Source organism: Oncorhynchus kisutch, linkage group LG27 (assembly GCF_002021735.2).
Source record: "Oncorhynchus kisutch isolate 150728-3 linkage group LG27, Okis_V2, whole genome shotgun sequence".
Taxonomy (NCBI): domain Eukaryota; kingdom Metazoa; phylum Chordata; class Actinopteri; order Salmoniformes; family Salmonidae; genus Oncorhynchus; species Oncorhynchus kisutch.
The window spans coordinates 2413637-2430307 of NC_034200.2; the positions used below are offsets into that span (position 1 = coordinate 2413637).

General features: G+C 44.8%; 2 protein-coding genes across 5 annotated transcripts in view; one reads left to right on the forward strand and one right to left on the reverse strand.

Annotated features, from left to right (window-relative positions):
• Positions 1-11000, forward strand: part of LOC109871462 (sodium/potassium transporting ATPase interacting 3) — a 207502-nt gene extending 196502 nt beyond the window's left edge. Inside the window, exons 6-7 of one of the 3 annotated variants that reach the window (XM_031806926.1) lie at positions 2469-2553; positions 6889-11000. In XM_031806926.1, the coding sequence (XP_031662786.1) occupies positions 2469-2553; positions 6889-6898 (95 nt within the window). In that variant the 3' untranslated portion in view covers positions 6899-11000. Of the gene's footprint in view, positions 1-2468; positions 2558-6888 lie in introns of those variants that run through there. The other 2 variants (XM_031806928.1, XM_031806927.1) reach the window with 2 other exon arrangements.
• On the reverse strand, positions 10452-16383 carry LOC109884766 (baculoviral IAP repeat-containing protein 7). 2 transcript variants are annotated; one of them, XM_020476683.2, is made up of 8 exons: positions 15685-16383; positions 14822-14921; positions 14631-14709; positions 14423-14468; positions 13417-13632; positions 12118-12183; positions 11751-11981; positions 10452-11664 (listed from the first exon to the last, which is right to left on the reverse strand). In XM_020476683.2, the coding sequence occupies exons 1-7, from the start codon at positions 16331-16333 to the stop codon at positions 11779-11781; spliced, it is 1359 nt and encodes a 452-aa protein (XP_020332272.1). In that variant the 5' UTR covers positions 16334-16383; the 3' UTR covers positions 10452-11664; positions 11751-11778. The 2 variants fall into 2 exon arrangements, with proteins under 2 accessions (XP_020332272.1, XP_031662785.1); XM_031806925.1 differs by having other exon boundaries at positions 11751-11978; positions 15685-16361.
• Between the last annotated feature and the right edge of the window lie 288 nt (positions 16384-16671).

Sequence of the window (16671 nt, forward strand, 5' to 3'; positions counted from 1 at the left end):
ACAAACCATGTCTCGCACAGTGTGATTTTCCCAGTCACTATTTCTCTCAATCTTCCCCACCTCTTTATCTCTATTAGGGCACAAGGCGAGGCCCAAATGCAGACACAGGAGGCATATGGTTGAGCTCCGATATTTATTATACCAATATGGGTAGGCAAAAGGGAGGTCGGGACAGGCAATAGTTCATAAACCAGTTCAGAGTCCAAACAGTACCAGGCAATAGGCAGGCTCGAGGTCAGGACAGGCAGGGGTTCAGTGAACAGGTCCAAGTCCAAACAGTACAAGGGGATAGGCAGGTTCGAGGTCAGAACAGGCAGAGTGGTCAGGCAGGGGGATTTGGCATCAGGACAGGCAAGGGTCAAAACCAGGAGGGCTATGAAAAAACAGAGACTGGGAAAAATAGGAGAAAGAGAAACGCTGGTTGACTTTGCAAAACAAGACGAACTGGCACAGAGAGACAGGAAACACAGGGATAAATACACCGGGGACTAACGGGGAAAACAGGAGACACCTGGAGGTGGGTGGAGACAATCACAAAGACAGGCGTGTCAATCTCTCTCTCTCCCTTTTCTCTCTCTCGCTCTATGTCTTACTGTTCTGCTATGTGGGAGGTCAGGGGTGGAGACAATCACAAAGACAGGCGTGTCAATCTCTCTCTCTCCCTTTTCTCTCTCTCGCTCTATGTCTTACTGTTCTGCTATGTGGGAGGTCAGGGGTGGAGAACAAATCTGTGTCTTTATATATTAAATTATATCCATTATATCTCCTAACAATATTTTACCTCGCACCTCTAATCAAGGCAGAGAAAATCACTGGTACAGACAAGTCCAGGCCAGCCGTGTGTGTGTGTGTGTTTAACCTTTGTTCGTGTCACTCACCTTACTGGAGCTGCCACTTCCTGATAACTCAGCCTATATACCACTGGCTAAGAGGAAACTGAGAATCCCAAGGAGCCGGAATGGAGCCAGAAGAGAGGGACATGTTAGCTTGTCACTCCTCTTTATTGTTTATCTACAGATACGTTGACCTATCAGGAACTCTAGTCCATACAATTTACCTCAAATATTCTGTTTGTCTGTTTGAATCTCTCATAAAACAACTGTTCCAAGTGGAGCAGTTTCCTGACCACAACTCAGTGTATGTTTTTATCGAAGTGGAACCACTTCTGTCAGGATTAGTTATCTTCAAGAACCACCACCAAATTACTGTCCTGTTGAAACGAGCCAGTTTCACCACATCCTGTCCTCTATGGTGTTTACTGGGCTCTCAGATCCATTAAGCCAGTTTCACTGCATCCTGTCCTATATGGTGTTTACTGGGCTCTTAGATCCATTGAGCCAGTTTCACCACATCCTGTCCTCTGTGGTGTTTACTGGGCTCTCAGATCCATTGAGCCAGTTTCACCACATCCTGTCCTCTATGGTGTTTATTGGGCTCTCAGATCGATTGAGCCAGTTTCACCACATCCTGTCCTCTATGGTGTTTACTGGGCTCTCAGATCCATTGAGCCAGTTTCACTACATCCTGTCCTCTGTTGTGTTTACTGGGCTCTCAGATCCATTGAGCCAGTTTCACCACATCCTGTCCTCTATGGTGTTAACTGGGCTCTCAGATCCATTGAGCCAGTTTCACCGCATCCTGTCCTCTGTGGTGTTTACTGGGCTCTCAGATCCATTGAGTCAGTTTCACCGCATCCTGTCCTCTGTGGTGTTTACTGGGCTCTGAGATCCATTGAGCCAGTTTCACCGCATCCTGTCCTCTGTGGTGTTTACTGGGCTCTCAGATCCATTGAGCCAGTTTCACCGCATCCTGTCCTCTGTGGTGTTTACTGGGCTCTCAGATCCATTGAGCCAGTTTCACCGCATCCTGTCCTCTGTGGTGTTTACTGGGCACTCAGATCCATTGAGATAATACATGCACATGCTGTTTTCACACACTCCTTTAACCTAATCTCATTGGCTCTGTGTCAGTGAAAAGTCGAAAAGTCCTTTCCTCTCTCTTTTCCCCTATCTCTCTCTTTCCCTCTCTCTGACTGTTTTCAGCACTCTGTACTTCTCTTTTTCGGAGTAAATAAACAGAGTTAGTTTGTCGGTCTGTCACTTAGTGAAGGTCACCCTCTGTTTTTCAGCGATAAAGAGCTTATTTTGACAGCTCTCACCTCGTGCCCTGGGCTCACAGAAGTGTGCCTCTACCTCAGATAGTCAATAGAAATATGGAAAGTTTGTTTTTGGATGTATTTGTTGGTACCCCCTTGGAATGTCAACACTTGTCTTTGAGCCCTCTCATGCTGTAGGTCTAACTCTCTTTTCTCTCTAATTTAATTTGCCATAATCACTATTGTTTTCTTCCATTTTGTCAATCCATATCTGTCATGTAATGTTATTTTACTATGGTTTCTTTCTGCATATCAACGTCTGTCATCTTCTGATCACATTTGTCATTTTACCATTTGATCCTTTTGTTTTCAGTTGATTTTGTTGGTGGATTTGACCCCTTCCCTCTCTACCATGTCAATGAGAAACCATCCCATCTCCTCTTAAAGCCCATGTACCTGTAAGTAGGGTGTGTGTGTGTGGAGGGGGGGGGGGTATTTGTTCTTGTCTGTGAGTTTTTTATGTTTGTGTATGTGTCAGTTCGTTTTCATTATATGAACACTGTATCATGTCTTCCAAAGGGAGTGAGCCAGGATAGCCTAGTGGTTAGAGCATTGGACTAGTAACTGAAAGTTTGCAAGTTCAAATCCCCGAGCTGACAAGGTACAAAATCTGTCGTTCTGCCCCTGAACAGGCAGTTAACCCACTGTTCCTAGGCTGTCATTGAAAATAAGAATTTGTTCTTAACTGACTTGCCTTGTAAAATAAAGGGACTCTAGGCAGTACATAGTGTTATGTATTCTAATAGCTCTTCTCATGTTTCTCTGAGCTAGGACCTTTACCATTGTGCTGAGAACTCTTGCATGACTTTGTTTCTCTGCAGCTAGTCTTTGAGATGAATTAAGATGTAAATTCTTATTCTTTGTTAACACAGTGTTAATTGGAATAAGCCCTTAATTACTCCACTCTGATCGGCTTTTCAGTTTTTACCTAACAAGCACACAATTAAAAATGACAGCAGATCATTGGTTCCATGGTGTGATGTCATAGGGGTCGGGGCATTTTATATGGTCCCAGAGAAAACAGGACAGAGCTTTGGACATGTTCCTACTGTAAATAGTACACTACCTTTGGCCAGTGATAAGGGTATGTGGCTCTGGGAATAGGATGTCATTTGGGACATGTTGGTAGGTGTTAATACTTTTTCCTCACCAACACGTCTGCTACTGTATGCCCAGTTAGGCTCCCTGTCTGTGGGTGAATATGAGAAATAGGCTACTGTATGCCCAGTTAGGCTCCCTGTCTGTGGGTGAATATGAGAAATAGGCTAGTGTATGCCCAGTTAGGCTCCCTGTCTGTGGGTGAATATGAGAAATAGGCTAGTGTATGCCCAGTTAGGTTCCCTGTCTGGGTGGGTGAATATGAGAAATAGGCTAGTGTATGCCCAGTTAGGCTCCCTGTCTGTGGGTGAATATGAGAAATAGGCTAGTGTATGCCCAGTTAGGCTCCCTGTCTGTGGGTGAATATGAGAAATAGGCTAGTGTATAGCCAGTTAGGCTCCCTGTCTGGGTGGGTGAATATGAGAAATAGGCTAGTGTATGCCCAGTTAGGCTCCCTGTCTGTGGGTGAATATGAGAAATAGGCTAGTGTATGCCCAGTTAGGCTCCCTGTCTGTGGGTGAATATGAGAAATAGGCTAGTGTATGCCCAGTTAGGCTCCCTGTCTGGGTGGGTGAATATGAGAAATAGGCTAGTGTATGCCCAGTTAGGCTCCCTGTCTGTGGGTGAATATGAGAAATAGGCTAGTGTATAGCCAGTTAGGCTCCCTGTCTGGGTGGGTGAATATGAGAAATAGGCTAGTGTATGTCCAGTTAGGCTCCCTGTCTGTGGGTGAATATGAGAAATAGGCTAGTGTATGCCCAGTTAGGCTCCCTGTCTGTGGGTGAATATGAGAAATAGGCTAGTGTATGCCCAGTTAGGCTCCCTGTCTGGGTGGGTGAATATGAGAAATAGGCTAGTGTATGCCCAGTTAGGCTCCCTGTCTGTGGGTGAATATGAGAAATAGGCTAGTGTATGCCCAGTTAGGCTCCCTGTCTGTGGGTGAATATGAGAAATAGGCTAGTGTATGCCCAGTTAGGTTCCCTGTCTGGGTGGGTGAATATGAGAAATAGGCTAGTGTATGCCCAGTTAGGCTCCCTGTCTGTGGGTGAATATGAGAAATAGGCTAGTGTATGCCCAGTTAGGCTCCCTGTCTGTGGGTGAATATGAGAAATAGGCTAGTGTATTCCCAGTTGGGCTCCCTGTCTGTGGGTGAATATGAGAAATAGGCTAGTGTATGCCCAGTTAGGCTCCCTGTCTGTGGGTGAATATGAGAAATAGGCTAGTGTATGCCCAGTTAGGCTCCCTGTCTGTGGGTGAATATGAGAAATAGGCTAGTGTATGCCCAGTTAGGCTCCCTGTCTGTGGGTGAATATGAGAAATAGGCTAGTGTATGCCCAGTTAGGCTTCCTGTCTGGGTGGGTGAATATGAGAAATAGGCTAGTGTATGCCCAGTTAGGCTCCCTGTCTGTGGGTGAATATGAGAAATAGGCTAGTGTATGCCCAGTTAGGCTCCCTGTCTGGGTGGGTGAATATGAGAAATAGGCTAGTGTATGCCCAGTTAGGTTCCCTGTCTGGGTGGGTGAATATGAGAAATAGGCTAGTGTATGCCCAGTTAGGCTCCCTGTCTGTGGGTGAATATGAGAAATAGGCTAGTGTATGCCCAGTTAGGCTCCCTGTCTGGGTGGGTGAATATGAGAAATAGGCTAGTGTATGCCCAGTTAGGCTCCCTGTCTGGGTGGGTGAATATGAGAAATAGGCTAGTGTATGCCCAGTTAGGCTCCCTGTCTGGGTGGGTGAATATGAGAAATAGGCTAGTGTATGCCCAGTTAGGCTCCCTGTCTGGGTGGGTGAATATGAGAAATAGGCTAGTGTATGCCCAGTTAGGCTCCCTGTCTGTGGGTGAATATGAGAAATAGGCTAGTGTATGCCCAGTTAGGCTCCCTGTCTGTGGGTGAATATGAGAAATAGGCTAGTGTGGGGGAGTCTATAGTTAGGTTTCTTTCTGGGTGGGTGAATATGAGAAATAGGCTAGTGTGGGGGAGTCTATAGTTAGGCTCCCTTTCTGGGTGGGTGAATATGAGAAATAGGCTAGTGTGGGGGAGTCTATAGTTAGGCTCCCTTTCTGGGTGGGTGAATATGAGAAATAGGCTAGTGTGGGGGAGTCTAGAGTTAGGCTCCCTTTCTGGGTGGGTGAATATGAGAAATAGGCTAGTGTGGGGGAGTCTATAGTTAGGCTCCCTTTCTGGGTGGGTGAATATGAGAAATAGGCTAGTGTGGGGGGAGTCTATAGTTAGGTCCCTTTCTGGGTGGGTTAATATGAGAAATAGGCTAGTGTGTGGGAGTCTATAGTTAGGCTCCCTTTCTGGGTGGGTGAATATGAGAAATAGGCTAGTGTGGGGGAGTCTATAGTTAGGCTCCCTTTCTGGGTGGGTGAATATGAGAAATAGGCTAGTGTGGGGGAGTCTATAGTTAGGCTCCCTTTCTGGGTGGGTGAATATGAGAAATAGGCTAGTGTGTGGGAGACTTGAGTTAGGTTTCCTGTCTGATCCAGTTAACCATGCACTTCAATACCTCAACACATCAGCCCAGTGTGTTTTCATTAAAGATTAGCCCATATCAAATCAATAAATATTTGAATTGTACAGGTTTTGTTATTGGGATGAAGTACATAACAACCGTATCATGGTAGACTATTCTTCTGTGACTCGTATCAACGTTCTTTCTGGTTCTGCTAGCTCTGTGTGGGAGAATGAATAAGCCTGACTGGAGTAAACAACACTATTAAACCTGCTATATCTTGTCTGAAGGCTTAGGGGAATCTGTAGGTTTGTCATGTCATTGTGTGTGTGCGTGCGTGTGTGTGTTTGTGCATATAGACATGCAGGTAACTGCCAAATAAAGGAAACACAAACATATTGTTTTAAGAGGGCCACCACAAGCTGCCAGACGACCTTCAACGCACCTTGGCATAGATTCTACAAGTGTCTGGAACTCTGTTGGAGGGATGCCACACCAGTCTTCCATGAGAAATTCCATCATTTGGTGTTGTGTTGATGGTGGTGGAAAACACTGCCTTAGGCACCACTCCAGAATCTCCCACAGGTGTTCAAAATTGGGTTGAGTTCTGGCGGCTGCAACGGCCATATCATGAAACATCAGCAAGTTCAGCAGTCTTCATCACTGAAGCTCCTGCTAAACCTGCCCCAACAATCACCACTCTTTCAAAGTCACTGAGATCTCTTCTTCTAGCCATGGTAGCCTAAATAATGGGCAACTGGGCATTTTATACGACCCTAAGCACGCTGAGATGTTAATATCCCTCATTTACTCAAGTGTTTCCTTTATTTTGGCAGTTACCTGTAGAAATACCATGGATTGGAGGTTCTCTGCCTTATAACCACCATCACAGCTTCCATTGGAATGATCTATTCAATTATGCAGGAAACTTAATAACAATTTGGGCAGTGGCGTCAGTCCTTTAATTTCCCTTAGCCCAAATGGAAGTATTATTAGCCTGCAGGACATCTCTCCTGATAGCTTCATCATCTCTGTTGCAAATGAGACAGAAGGAATGTTTTCCCCTCCTCCAGCACTAGGGATATAAAGCCTAGATAATAAATGTACTGGAAATCCTGTGTAGTCATGTGCATGTGTTCCTCACCCACTCACTGTCTTCTGTGTTCTATCACCTCCAGGTCTACGTAAATAGGGCAGAAGGCAACATTGCAGGTTCCGATGGAAACAAAGTGGCTGCTCTGACTGACACAACAACCGTCCGAGAATTCACTGGGGCAGGCCAGACATTCCTCTGGTTCTCTACATCTCTTCAGTCCTTCAAACATGTAAATTACTGGTGCTCTGCTTAATGATGACTGTACTTCCCAGTTCTGTTGTCAGTGGGAGGGAAGGAGAGGATATGGTTGGGGGATGGGGAAGGGGTAATTACAGTGTAACATGAGCCTGATCTCTTACTGTGCACTCAAATATACATTATTTATCTAGAACTACAAACGGCATCCGACAACAGAGACGTACAGTACCTGCTGTCAATGGCTGTATTTCTGTCCATTGTTCTATCAGAACTAGTGATCTATCTATAGATCGTAGCTATATATACAGTACCAGTCCAAAGTTTTGACACACCTACTCATTCAAGGGGTTTTCTTTATTACTATGTTCTACATTGCAGCATAAAAGTGAAACCATCGACGCTTTGAAATAACACATATGGAATCAATTAGTAGCCACCCTTTGCCTTGATGACAGCTTTGCACACTGTCACATTCTCTCAACCAGCTTCACCTGGAAGGCTTTTCTAACAGTCTTGAACGAGTTCCCACATGCTGAGCACTTGCTGGCTGCTTTTCCTTCACTCTGCAGTCCAACTCATGCCAAACCATCTTAATTGGGTTGAGGTCAGGTGATTGTGGTGGCCAAGGCATCTGATGCAGCACTCCATCACTCTGCTTCTTGGTAAAATAGCCCTTACTTAGCCTGGGGGTGTGTTGGGTCATTGTCCTGTTGAAAAACAAATGATAGTCCCAATAAGCTTAAACCAGATGGGATGGCCTATTGCTGCAGAATGCTGTGGTAGCCATGCTGGTAAAAAGAGTGCCTTGAATTCTAAATGAATCACTGACAGTGTCACCAGCAAAGCACCCCCACACCTCCTCCTCCATGCTTCACGGTGGGAACCACACATGTGGAGATATTCCATTCACCTACTCTGCATCTCACAAAGACACAGCGGTTGGAACCAAAAATCTCTAATTTGATCTCATCAGACCACCGTCTAATGTTGATTACTCGTGATTCTTGGCCCAAGCAAGACTCTTCTTATTATTGGTGTCTTTTAGTAGTGGTTTATTTGTAGCAATTCGACCATGAATGCCTGATTCACCCAGTCTCCTCTGAACAGTTGATGTTGAGATGTGTCTGTTACTTGAACTCTGTGAAGCATTTATTTGGGCTGTAATTTCTGAGGCAGTTAACTCTAATGAACTTGTCCTCTGCAGTAGAGGTAACTCTGGGTCTTCCTTTCCTGTGGCGGTCCTCATGAGAGCCAGTTTTAACATATTGCTCGATGGTTTTTGCGACTGCACTTGAAGAATCTTTAAAAGTTATAGAATTTTTCCAGATTGACTGACCTTCATGTCTTAAAGTAATGATGGACTGTCGTTTCTCTTTGCTTATTTGAGCTGTTCTTGCCATAATATGGACTTGGTCTTTTACCAAATAGGGCTATCTTCTGTATACCACCCCTACCTTGTCACAACACAACTGATTGGCTCAAACGCATTAAGAAGGAAAGAAATTCCACAAATTAACTTTTAAAAAGGCTCACCTGTTAATTGAAATGCATTCCAGGTGACTAGCTCATGAAGCTGGTTGAGAGAATGCCAAGAGAGTGCAAAGCTGTCATCAAGGCAAAGGGTGGCTACTTTGAAGAATCTCAAATATAAGTATATTTTGATTTGTTTAACACTTCTTTTGCTTACTACATGATTCCATATGTGTTATTTCATAGTTTTGATGTCTTCACTATTATTCTACAATATAGAAAACTGTACAAATAAAGGAAACCCTGGAATCAGTAGGTGTGTCCAAATAGTTGACTGGTACTGTATATATGTATATACACACACATATAAACTTGTGTGAACCCGACAGTTCATCCTTCCTCCTGTTCTCTGGTCTGAAAGGCCTCTCCATCTGTGGCTTTGTGGTTTGGAGTGTTATTATGGCTTGGTCACAGATCCTCTTAGGCTGAATTACAGTTGAGCCCGTGGAATGGAATGAACTATTGTGTTCTGCTGTTTACTTGAGGCCAGGATCTGTGCACATACATATACAGGAAAAGCAGTAAGAGGTAGGGAGGGAAGGGGGAAAGGAGTGGGAGACGGGGAGGGAGGTAGGGAAACAAAGCAACCAAACCTACAGGGGCTTCAGTCAAAAATAGAACCAGAGAAAAAAGATGGAAAAAGACTGAGTCAGGGTTTTGAAATGCAAACTAAACAACAACAACCTCATAACAGAGATAGCTTAAGGTATTACAGTAACAGGCAATAATGTTTGAGTCTTTGTTAATCTAGTCTTACTCACAGTGATGTGACTGGTTATGATATACAGTGTTTCAGTAGACGTAATCTGTAAACTGTAGAGCGGGATGGAATGAAAGGAAAAACGGTTTATCTGTCACCTTGTTTTACAGTTAATGGTGTGGAGCTTTGAGGTTTGTGTCAGGATTTAGATGTGTCTTAAAGCCCCTGTCCAAAAACCCAACTGCCTCCAACTACTGTGAGGGTTTGAGTGTTTGACAGTTGATCATAAGTCATACACTGTGGCTCACTGTATTTTCTATCCAGAATAGTATGCGATATGAGAGGTAGTTTGTCTACATTTCCCCTCCATGCAAAGGTATTGAATGGAGTGTAAACGGTTTTAAGTAGCACAAATATAGCAAAGCAAGAGAGCAGAGCCATACTGTACACCACCTGTTTTCTCTATCATTCCATCTATAGGTCGATGATTCAACTGTGATACATTTTAGTCCTTTTTTCATAGCATGTTTGAATGGGTTTTGTATGATAACTGTGGATATTCTGTATTATACGGTAATACTCTATTGTATGTTTGGGTCTCTGTGGGTTTGAGGAGCAGTTATCCCACAATTCATAGACATAAACTATTTTGTCCAAACTTTAAGATGGGGGCTAGTTTCTGAGTATTTGGACTTAGTGTTACAGAGTGTGTAACTGCCTGGGTCTTTGGCTGTGTCCCTTTATGAGTATAATGGAGTTGCCACTAGACACTAATCTAAGGTGAGTTTTGGGTTTCATCCCTCATTAAGATTTGAGAAGGGGCGACTGATCATAGATCCATGCCTAAGAGCACCTCATCTCCCTGGACTGTCCACTTTCTGCCTTAATCTTCCTGTGTACCACTACTGCCCCCTGCTGTTGAATGTAGTCATGTACACACACTACCCTGCATGTATGTATGTAGCCTATATCTCACTGTATACTTCTTTATCTCCATGCTATCCACTCAGTCTTATACCTGACACCTTATCCCCTTGTGGGCTTGATAGACAGGCTTCTGAGCTGATGATATGAAAATCACAGCTGTCTCTCAACTGATATTGGCTTCATATGAATGCGTTTGCAGAACAGTGGTAGTGGCTTCAGTGATGGTGCAAAAATAATGATTGTAAACTATGGGTCTTGTTCCAAATGATATCCTGAAGTAGTGCACTATATAGGGAATAAGGTATAATTTGAGGTGTAAATGTAACATTTCAGGACAGTGCAATGTTACAGAAGATTCAGATATAGATGTATTGTGCAATAGACATCATTCTGTCATAGATAATGCCAGCTCTATGCATTACATTTCTATCTGTAATACTCTGTCAATACTTATGAACAAAGGACCAGATACACTTTATAAACTGTAGCCAGGATCATTACCAACAGCGAACACACACTGCACATTATGTCTTGATAAAAAAATATCTTTAGACACCTAAAATAATTAGTTTTTTTCCTTTCAATGCAAAACAGCCTCTGCAACAGGGAATGGAAGAGCCTGACATTGGTTAGTTGGAGCCTATTGTGGTCATGTAATGGATACCACTAGAAAAAAAGTCCACTTTGTAGATAATTGTTTTTCTATTTGTATTTGTCTTTATTTTGTATCCTCTGTAGTCCTCTTCATGTGACTCAATTATGTAATCATATTTGTCCAGACCTGTGCTGTGTTCAATAGTGTAAATATCAGTTTGTTAATAAACAAATGTTGTACTTTTTCTCCCCAAGTTCGTGGTATTCAATTGGTAGTTACAGTCTTGTCCCATCGCTGCAACTCCCGTACGGACTCGGGAGAGGCAAAGGTCGAGAGCCATGCGTCCATCGAAACACGACCCTGCCATTCCGCATTGCTTCTTGACACACTGCTCGCCCAACCCGGAAGCCAGCCGCACCAATGTGTCGGATGAAACGCCGTACAACCGGCAACTGTGTCAGCATGTATGCGCCCGGCCCGCCCCAGGAGTCGCTAGAGTGCGATGGGACAAGGACATCACGGCCGGCCAAACCCTCCCCTAACCCGGACGATGCTGGGCCAATTGTGCGCCACCTCATGGGTTTCAGGGTTGAACCCGGGTCTGTAGTGACACCTCTGCCAGTTGATAAACACCAATTATGATATTGGAAATGTGTTTACTGTATCAAAATAAATATATTCAACAACTTCTACTACAGCCAAAAAGAAGCCATTTTGATTTTGGAGGTTATTTTGAGCAGGGAAAATCAACAGCTGAACAGTATTGAGGTTAGGAGAATGGGTCAGATCTGTCAGGCATCTAAAATCCAGGGGACATTTTCACAAAATTCTCACAGCACCTACAGAAAGATGAGCCGCCCCCGAGGGATTGTAGAATCTCTCTTCATTTGTCAAAGGCAAACAAAAGCCTAAAAGTGAAACAAGGATATTGTGTGTTGGTGTATTAGGTATACTTTTGTCATACGAATATACACACATACACACTCCGACTCACACAAGGGTCTTGTACTTGAATGTGACTCTCAGGACATGAATGCTCGGACGCTGCCTCTGATGGTGGCTCTGCAGATGGGGCAGTGACGCAGGCTGGCAGCACAGTCGCTACACACCACCAGATGACCACAGGGGATGAAGACGATGGATACCAGCTTGTCCATACACACCTTACATGTCCGCTCCTCCTGCAGCTGACGCAGGAGCTCCTCAGGGGTGGAGTCTCCCACTGCTGAAATACAAATATGAATTTACAAGTGTGTGTGTGTGTGTGTGTGTGTGTGTGTGTGTGTGTGTGTGTGTGTGTGTGTGTGTGTGTGTGTGTGTGTGTGTGTGTGTGTGTGTGTGTGTGTAATATGACCTCTGACCTTTTTCTCTGATGGGTGTCTGTGTCCTGACCCCTCCTGCACTGGGACCATGTCTCTCCACCGGCTCTGATGGGACAGAAGACACAAACAGTAAACAAGGGTGAGACACACGGTGACATGATCTATTTACATCGTTAACACTAGTCTCCATTTGTTGATTCTCAGTGTCAATCCAATCCAATCAATTCAGATACACGAGAATATCAAAGGGATGTGTAAAAATATGAACGTGGTCAACATCAGAGTTGAAAATACCAACATGGGTCTCAGCAGGCTATTTTTAGGACACCCCTCAGGGTAAAAGTTTTAGGCTGTTTATTAAAGTGATGGCCTTTACCCCTGCTCTGTGGGTCCCTGGACTCTACCCAGCCCATCTGCTGGTCCCTACCTCAAGACAAGTACTTCATCCACTACCAGGCTGTTTATTAAAGTGATGGCCTTTACCCCTGCTCTGTGGGTCCCTGGACTCTACCCAGCCCATCTGCTGGTCCCTACCTCAAGACAAGTACTTCATCCACTACCAGGCTGTTTATTAAAGTGATGGCCTTTACCCCTGCTCTGTGGGTCCCTGGACTCTACCCAGCCCATCTGCTGGTCCCTACCTCAAGACAAGTACTTCATCCACTACCAGGCTGTTTATTAAAGTGATGGCCTTTACCCCTGCTCTGTGGGTCCCTGGACTCTACCCAGCCCATCTGCTGGTCCCTACCTCAAGACAAGTACTTCATCCACTACCAGGCTGTTTATTAAAGTGATGGCCTTTACCCCTGCTCTGTGGGTCCCTGGACTCTACCCAGCCCATCTGCTGGTCCCTACCTCAAGACAAGTACTTCATCCACTACCAGGCTGTTTATTAAAGTGATGGCCTTTACCCCTGCTCTGTGGGTCCCTGGACTCTACCCAGCCCATCTGCTGGTCCCTACCTCAAGACAAGTACTTCATCCACTACCAGGCTGTTTATTAGCAGCACCTGCCTGGGTATAGCTCACAGGGGTTAGTAAGGGTCAATCTCTAGACATTTGACCTATCTAAAAGAACCCATTGCCACCCTTATGGAAAAAATACATGAATTTCACATGTGATCACGTGAAGTTTTTCAAGAACATGATTTAATGTGATCTTACGTGAAGTTGATGTGATAAAGTGACAACATGTAAAGCAACATGTGATAACATGAAACTACACATGTGAACACGTGATCACATAGGAAGTGTTCCAAAAACAAGTTTCCACATGTGAAATCATGCAGTTTTTCTGTAAGGGCCTTACATAAGGGCCTATCATGATCACCATCCTTACCCTGGACTCTGCTCTGCAGCCCCCTGGTCCTGTCCTCCTCCTCAGCAGCCAGTACGTCAGTGACCAGGCCAGACACGGAGGTGTAGTGCTGGCCGGTCAGCAGGTACTTGGTCTGGACCAGACTCTCCAGCAGGCCAGCCTCAAAGCCCATCTGGAGTACGGTCTGGACCACAGGAGACAGCATGACTGAGGGTGTGCCCAGACCACCCACCACGTCTGGCAGAGGGAGGAGATGCCGGGAGAGGGATCAAAAGAAAGAGGGAAGAGAGGAATGGAGGGTGGGGGAGAGGAAAAAGAGGACAGGTGTTAGGTGGGAAGTGGGGGAAAATTATAATTAAATTATATATATGAGAGAGAGAGAGAGAGTTTCACTGAAAACCAATAGCACTGAAAAAAAGTATATCTAACCGAGATAATCTCTCTCTCCGTGAGAAAACCAAAAGAGATGTGTGATCAAGCAAAAGCAATGACCTTTTCCCACTCCTGTAAAAACAGACGGATAGCAGTGCAGATTCAGCAACAGTATGTGATGACAAGTGTGAGCATTCTATAATTTGATAAACAGCCCAGTAGAGAGAGCAGTACCCCAGGGTGTGTGACTCGATAGAGTAGGCAACCCAGGGCCCCACATCAACTCTGACACACATTTATCCACAGGAAGAAATTCAGGTTTCATTTGTGCTCTAATAGCTAAATTGAAAAGCACCACTGAGGGATCCATCTGTTCCTCTGCCTGTTCTCTAAAACAGCTGAAACAAGCAGTATTTGTGATTATCCAGCTACATTCACATGATTAAGGTTCCACTTACGAAATACTACATCCTCTTAGTCTGCAGCCAAGGGGAAGCAGCGTATTCGTTTCCAAGGCTATCCATATTTATTGTGTTTGTTCAGCACAGGTTAACACATGGGGCGGATTACCCTGTAATTTCATTTGGGGGTGGTCAAGAGAATGAAGTGGATGTAATGTAAGTTTCAATGTTTTCATTTGTATTCTGGGACTCACCATTTTCTGAAGTAATTTCTTGAGACACCGGTGTCTGTGATCCACCCTGGAAAACAAATCCACCTTCAGGATCTATTCTGTAGTGCCCTAACACACTGCAGCGACCACAACGGTTATGATGGCACATTATGAATATGCAAATGACGTTTGATTTTGGTATGACAATGTATGAGAGTGAAGGACAACACTGAGGTATAAAGGTACTTACCACAGTCTCTCTGTGGAAGTGGGTAGCCTGGATGTTGCTGACATAGTCACGTCCTCTCGTCTGGATCAGGAAGTCACATCTGAGGAAGGAAAGAAGTAGCCTATTGACCCAGCCGCACCGTGGACACAGAGTCAAAGGCATTACAGAATGCCTTTTTACAGGTAGTGTGTGTTGGTGCTGTTGTGTGTTACCGTGGGAACCACATGGCATGCTCCTGCCAGGGGTCATCTCCAGGTTCCCAGTTCCTCAGCCCTCCGTCACAGTGAAAGCATTTTACGTTGTCACCGTGGCCTAGGAGTGTGAGGGACACAGACCAAGTATTATCACAGCACTGACATATCATAACCACTGACACAGAGTTTACCTGAATATTAGACACACACTAAAGGAACACATTTTCTCTCTCTCTCTCTCACACACACACACACACAAACACATGTACACATACATACAAATACACTCATACACCCACACAAACAAACACACATATGCACACAGTACACACAGAGGGGAAACTGTATGTGTAAACAAACACAATGAAACAAATGTTCACAATGATACACACCCAAAACATTCCTGCTGGGAGAATGTGGATTGTATTATTACATTTCCAAAACTGAATTCCAAACAAAGGAAAAGTAGTTTCTCTAACTCTCTCTCATAGTCGCTTTAATTTCTATGCTTTAAATACCACAACAGTCTAAGCACTACAGCGATGGTATTTTCTCCTTTACGCAGTCCGAGTCCTGTCCAGCTTTTTCTGTCCACAAATACATGAATCAGCGTCACTATTGTCACATGAACTCACACACAAAGACTGGAAACTCGTAGTGACCACAGTTCCACTACCCTGCTATTTCTGAATATCAAATAGCAAATGCGTAATTGCCAAGGCGTGCTTAACTTTATCCAAAAGCAAAGCTTCAACAAACCTTCATAGGGAACCAAAAGCAAGAAGTAAGTTATTAAACGTACCCAACATAATTCAGAAAAGTTCAGAAATTCAGAAACAATTCACAACACACTGTCACCATCAACAAAGACTATTGCGTACCTGTGTAGAAGAATCCTGCCCTCGCCAGAACATTGGGCTGGACCGCAGCACCCGTAGGCCAGTTGTGGAAGGTGGTGAGCCGGGATTCCTCTAACTCCATCTCAGGGTAGACAGCCTGCCCGGCCGTTCCCTGGTCGTCCACGGTCATCCTCTGGAGCTGGCTCAACAGCTGGCCGTCCACGGAGTCAGAAGGGGACCTGGAAACGACAAACAGCGGGATATTCCCAACGGCTCTACCCAGCACGAAACTACAGGCGGGGAAGTGCCTCTTGTGTTCGACGATCGGACTGTCCCCATGGACCCAGTACCGCAGGATCCCTCCGCAACAGAAGCACTGAACCTTATCTTCTGTCCCCAGAAAATAGAATCCCGCTCTGGCCAGGTTGCCCGCGGTGACTGGTGTGTCCCTCCGCCAGTTTTCAAAAGTTCGAAGCCGCTCCTCCTCGCCTCGCATCTGGGGCTTCTCCAGAACATACAGCATCTCGCTCCTGTAACCCGTCATCCTGGGACTTGTGGTGTCTTCTTTCTCCTTCGGTCCTGTGCCAGTCATCCCCTTTCCGTTCCATAGTGGACTATGGTAGCGCGGAGTGCACAGTGCTGGACATATATTCCCTGCAGCTGTATGAAGGGATTGCGCAGTAAGGCACATCGGGCAGCATTCCAGAACTCACTCAACAGAAAGCAGTCAGTCCCATGCGGTCAAACCTCGCAGCTGCAACCTGTACGCAGGGGTAGTATACATGATGTAGTAAATGTAAATCTGGAACACTCCAATTAGTATGATATGTTACGTTTCGTATGGTATGTATTCATTTAGAGATGTCCATCCCACATTTCGTATGATATGTTTCGAATTACAATTCCTATGAAATGTTACACATTGCAATTCGTACCTTATGTTAGGTTTAAGGGTTAAACTGGTAAACTCCGAGCGGTTGTTTTGGGGAGCTTAAATTGTACCCAATCCATCAATTTCGGTCAGAAAAT

Bases quoted from the DNA above. Each gene is read 5' to 3' on its own strand.
- LOC109884766 (XM_020476683.2), bottom strand. From the start codon at position 16,333: ATGTGCCTTACTGCGCAATCCCTTCATACAGCTGCAGGGAATATATGT. The intron at 13,633-14,422 runs GTGAGTCCCAGA...TCCCTCTGCCAG, and splicing joins AGAAATTACTTCAGAAAATG to ACGTGGTGGGTGGTCTGGGC. The intron at 12,184-13,416 runs GTAAGGATGGTG...CTGTCCCATCAG, and splicing joins GCTGCAGAGCAGAGTCCAGG to AGCCGGTGGAGAGACATGGT.